Source organism: Belonocnema kinseyi, chromosome 3 (assembly GCF_010883055.1).
Source record: "Belonocnema kinseyi isolate 2016_QV_RU_SX_M_011 chromosome 3, B_treatae_v1, whole genome shotgun sequence".
Lineage (NCBI taxonomy): Eukaryota > Metazoa > Arthropoda > Insecta > Hymenoptera > Cynipidae > Belonocnema > Belonocnema kinseyi.
The window spans coordinates 122,316,672-122,321,860 of record NC_046659.1 but is presented as its reverse complement, the minus strand read 5'-3'; the positions used below and the strand labels follow the sequence as shown (position 1 = coordinate 122,321,860).

Here is a 5,189-nt window from a genome sequence, read left to right as displayed (position 1 = left end):
TCAGACTTGCGGTATAGGTTTTTTCGCACTTATTGCACACTTTTGTTTTAGCTATTTTTTCCATATTTTTTCAGGGGCTCAGGATGAAATTCGGATATTCTTAAATTTTTATTGAGTGCATGAGTTATTTTTTGGTAATTTTGGGGAGGAAGGGGTTGTTCTTGAAAAATAATTGTTTGCATATTTCGATAGCCCAAAAAGGGCCAAAATTCAATGCTGTTGATTTTTTCAATTCTTCTGTACTGGAGGTGCTAGCGGTCAGCACCTCCACTTAAAAGTCCGGTTTTTTGAGAAAAATAAGGGAGCCCAAAAATCGTCATTGGTGCCCAAGAAGAGCCCTAAAAAAGCCCAAAATTCTGATATGCTTACATTTAGTTTAGGTGCATATTTAATTTTAAGGGTAGTTCTTAGAAGAAAGGGTTTGTTTTTTCAAATTAAATTTTTTCATTTTTAAAGAGCCCCAAAAAAGCTCAAAATTCTGGCGCTGTTGATTTTTTCAATTTTTCTGTCCTGGAGGTGCTAGCGGCGATCACCTCCACCCAAAAGTCAGTTTTTTGAGAAAACTAAAAGAGCCCAAAAAGCGGCATCGGTGCCCAAAAAAGCCCCAAAAAGCCTAAAATTATGGCATAAATAAAATACTGAAATTCCATTGTGGAGGTGCTAGTGGAACGCACCTATTCTCGTATCGTCTCGCTCAAATGCAGCACTATACACAAAGCAAAAACTTATGTTAAATGCTTCTCATTCATGATTCTAGTAGGAGTATATGTGATATTTACAACCAGGAAAACCCCGAAAATAACCAGAAATTTGGTGGTGAAAATTAGTAGACACACTGTTAATGTATTTAATAAAAAACAAACCTCATTCTTCGTTTTCTGGCAGCAGGTATTGTATCCAAAGGATCTTTAAATATATGAATTCTTATCCCCATCATACAGTTTTTCATAAAGTCATCCCAATCAAAATTATCCATTGAAAAGGGGAATAATTTCTGATCATCAAGTGATGTCTTTTGCCAGAGAGCTTTTGTTCTATTGTTCTTAATTTTCCATTCATTCAAAGAAAAATAACATACAGCTCTTGCGTATTTATCGAATTCTTTACAAGTTTTAATTGCCCTGTAATCAGAAAAAGTTATAAGAAAAAAATAAAAATAATTCTGTTACTTAAGATTTTCTTACCAAGTCTTTTTTCTTAAAAGCAGAAGTGCCCCATCGATTAATATCGCTGGTAAAGCTTGTAACAACATGCTGGCAATATAATACAAGTAATAATTTTTTATAAAAATTAATGAGCTGGACCAGATGCATTTAACAGTGGGGATTTCATATTTCAGACCCATGTCTAGCCATTTTTGCCAAGTAATCGAAGTGTTCCAAGTTGAACAGTAATTGTAAATAAATGGTTCATTTTTTGTATCACTGAAAATTGGAAAATTGATCATTATTTACGTAAGATTTTTAAGATCCCAATCACCTTCTTAAGTAAAAGTTTACATTTTTTACTCAATATATAAAAAATATATCAGAGCATTATATTTATTTTGTATTTCCAAGAACTATAATTTTAATATATTTCAAGAGTTTACAGAAATTACCTATTAAATTTTCAATGAAAATTTCATTTTTTCAAGGCATTTGACCAGATTTTAAGAATCTTCAAGGAGTTAAATCAGATTTCTAGAGATTTTAGTGGATTACCACGGTCTGAGAGATACCTTAGGCTTTCGATAGGTTTTACAGATTTCGAATGATTTAAAAAGATTTCAAGAGTTTGAAAAAATTACCTAGTAAAATTTTAGAGAATATCGTCGGTGCTGTCAATTTCTATCATTTAAATTTTTCTTGTCTTAATAAGGGTACTGTACGAGTACCGAAACGTTGGTAATGCAATTTTGTTTATATTTTTTTATTTTCATTTTGACTGTTATTTTATTGTAATTTGATGATCATAAAAATAAAAAAGACGAAAGAAAGAAATAGAGAAGGAAAGGGATATGGTTGGCTACTTTCTCATTTTTCTTTCCTCTTTTTTATTTTTTATTTTTGTCCGAATTTTTTTTTCTAGATCACAATAGGATTTTTTGTTTTTGTTTATTCGTTATGGTCCAAATTTTGTCGTTGGATTCTCTTTTTTTTAATAATAGTTTGCATCAATTTGATTATTGGACGTTAAATAGGATTTTTAATTTGGACTTAAATCTATTTTAAATTTCTTAAATTTTGAATCTCATTTTTTAAAGGATTTCAAAAGATAACAAAGAATTTTGACGAATTCTAAGGGATTTAAGAAATTGAGAAATCAAGAATGATTTCAACAGATTTCCACGAATTTTAAAAGACTTGGAAATATTTCATAATAAGTCACTGGATTTTAAAAGATTTTAAAGGGTTTAATATGATACCGAATTATTTTCACGAATTTTGAAGGATATCAGGGGTTCGAAAATATTTGAAAATATTTCAAAGGATTTTAACGAATTTTTCAAGATTAAGAGCGATTTTGATCATTTTTCGGGATCTTAATTTTTTAAAAGAAATTTCAAAATAAGTTACGAGATTCGAAAGGATTTGAAAAGATTTCATGTGATACCGAAGTATTTTAATGATTTTTTAAGATTATGAGAGGACTTTAAGGAGGTTTCGACGATTTGAAGGATTCAATGAGATTTTATAAAATTTCAGGGGATTTGAAGAGATTCAAAAAGATTACCAAGGTTTTTAAAGATTTCACTGCATTTTAAACTTTGAAAGATTTCAAGAGAAATCGTAAGATGTCAAATTATTCTAGGGATTTCATGGAGCTTATCAGGTTTTTAGAGATTTTGAAGACAGATTTTGCTAGGCAGTTGCGTATTTTTCTGAAAATTTCCCCTTTTTGTCAGAGTAATGCTAGAAAGCTGGGGTTTTTTGTTGTTGAACTTTGAATTTTTTTACTTTTTAGTACAGTAAAATAATAAATATATTATTAATATTAATTAAAAGAGGCTTTTTGTAACTACTTAATGAAGAATTTACATTCAACATGATCTGTGCAAAAAATTTTGAGAATATTTTAAATATCTTTTTTATTTTAGAAAAATATGTTCACCAAAAAGGAAGAGATCACCTAAAAACTAATTCTCTCTAATGTTTAATTATAATTTGTTCATAACTACAAAGCTACAACAAACTTATAAATTTAAGAAGAAACCGCAGCTTAATAGTAATTTGTAAGCAATAATTATTTGTTAAGCAATTATGTTTACTAAATGACATAAATTGGAATATTTCTGAAAAACTTCACAACTTCAGAACAGTATTCTAAGAGAATATTATTAAGGAGAATACAAAATAGTTTAAACAATCACGTTGTTAATTTGAATGGATTATTATCTTGCTCTAATTGAAAATTTGAAAATAAGTTGAAAAAATTCGAAAAAAATACACAATTTAGCTCTTATAGATTTTTTGTGGGACCCTACAAAATAGAATCATGGGGGTGATATTCAAAAAGTCATTTTTTATTCTTATTTAATGGCTGACTGTGAAAAGAAATGTTAAGTTTCGACTTGTTTTACCCAATATTTACGTTTCTGAATAAAACTTACGGAACCTATACAAATAATTAAAAAACAAATTTTTCTGGATTTTAACAGAAATTTATTCCAGAAATTGTAGGAAATCCCAGAGAAGTTCCACGGATCTTAAGCGATGTCGTCAGATTTTATAAAAAAATGTTCGGGACTCCGAAGGATATCGAAGGAGCTCTACGGATTTTAAGGGGTTCAAAAGGGTTTCAGGTCTGAAAGAGATTTGAAAATATTTCCACGGATTTCAGGGTATGTCGAAACATTTCTAGAGATTCTAGAGGATTTCAAAGATTTCCACATTTTTTAAGATTTCTTGACAACTGGGGAAAATAAAATGAATTAAATGAAAGTTTAAGGAATTTCTAGCTATTCTAAAGATTTTAAAGGCTTCGAGGAATTTCACAAGAGTAAAAGGATTTCATTCACTATCCAGATATTTTAAGGGACTTTAAAGATTGCTATGTATTTAAACATTTTTAAAGAGAACTTTGATGAATAAGTTTAATTTAATTTTTATTTTTAAGCAATATCAAATGACGTGTATTTATTTTAATTCGTTTTTCCGATTTCCAAAATTTTCATTGGATTTTAATGGATTTTCAAGGATTTCAAGGTATTTTAAGGTGATCGAAGGAATTTTACAAGATTTAAAGGATTTAATTCAATCGAAAAAATTTAGGGCATAAAAAATCGAAACCAAAATTTTAATGCATTTTTGGATAACCAACATGTATATTAAAAAAAAAATTAAAAAGAGGAATTTCATGTAAGAAATAACTTGGACCCCTCCTCGCAAAAAAATTCTTATGTAATTATTGGACGCTCGTAAAGCTAAACTGGAACCTGGAATGAAGAACGATTTCGTACTGTGCTTACAGTGGCTTTGACCGTAACTCCATGGAATCTAAACGTAAATAGGCAGGGTCGCGTTAATAGTGTCTGTTGGTTTTAGACGCATGACGCAACCTAATTTAACTAATGTGCTTATAGTGCGACCCTTATGTTATGTGTCACGTTTGACTGAGCACCGTCTCTCTTTCGGCCGAGAGTGCAATTCTACAAATATGGTAAATCCGAAGTTTCTAATTCCAGGTTTCAGTGTAAATTTATATTTAAAAAGTAAATTTGTTTGTTTAAAAAATACATCTCACTTATTCAGAGCAACGTCCCATGCAGATACAATAATAGCGTTGATTGTCAAATCAGCAGGAACTAATTCAGCAACCAGAGATCCATCAGTATGCATTGTTTTCAATAAACCAGAACTCATATCTACAAGTGTTTGCGAAGCTCCTTGAGAATTGGGAATCCATCCTGGGATAGGTTCATGATAAGTTGACATAACTGTTAAATTAATATTAATTATTTTTAATATAATATTTGAAATAATAGTATATTACATCATAAGGAGTGTTAAGCATGTTTTTATGGGAAAATCGATGTTTGCAGGACATGGTTTTTCAAGGCGTCCTTGCAAAAATTGCGCTCCACGTAAGGATCTGCCTAACCCACCGCAGAGCATAATCTAAGCAAATTTCAGAACTGCACGGCCCAGCCTTTACACGAAAACTAAAAAAAAAAAAGGAAATCATTCGCTCGAGAAATCACTTTTGAA

General features: G+C 30.2%; 1 protein-coding gene across 1 annotated transcript in view; it reads right to left on the bottom strand.

Annotated features, from left to right (window-relative positions):
- LOC117169261 (fatty acyl-CoA reductase wat-like) overlaps positions 1 to 5,189 on the bottom strand; it is a 24,246-nt gene that overhangs the window by 6,042 nt on the left and 13,015 nt on the right. The window contains exons 8-10 of the mRNA XM_033355538.1: positions 4,726 to 4,918; positions 1,185 to 1,424; positions 864 to 1,121 (exon numbers count right to left, since the gene is read on the bottom strand). Of these exons, the coding sequence (XP_033211429.1) occupies positions 864 to 1,121; positions 1,185 to 1,424; positions 4,726 to 4,918 (691 nt within the window). The remainder of the gene's footprint in view (positions 1 to 863; positions 1,122 to 1,184; positions 1,425 to 4,725; positions 4,919 to 5,189) is intronic.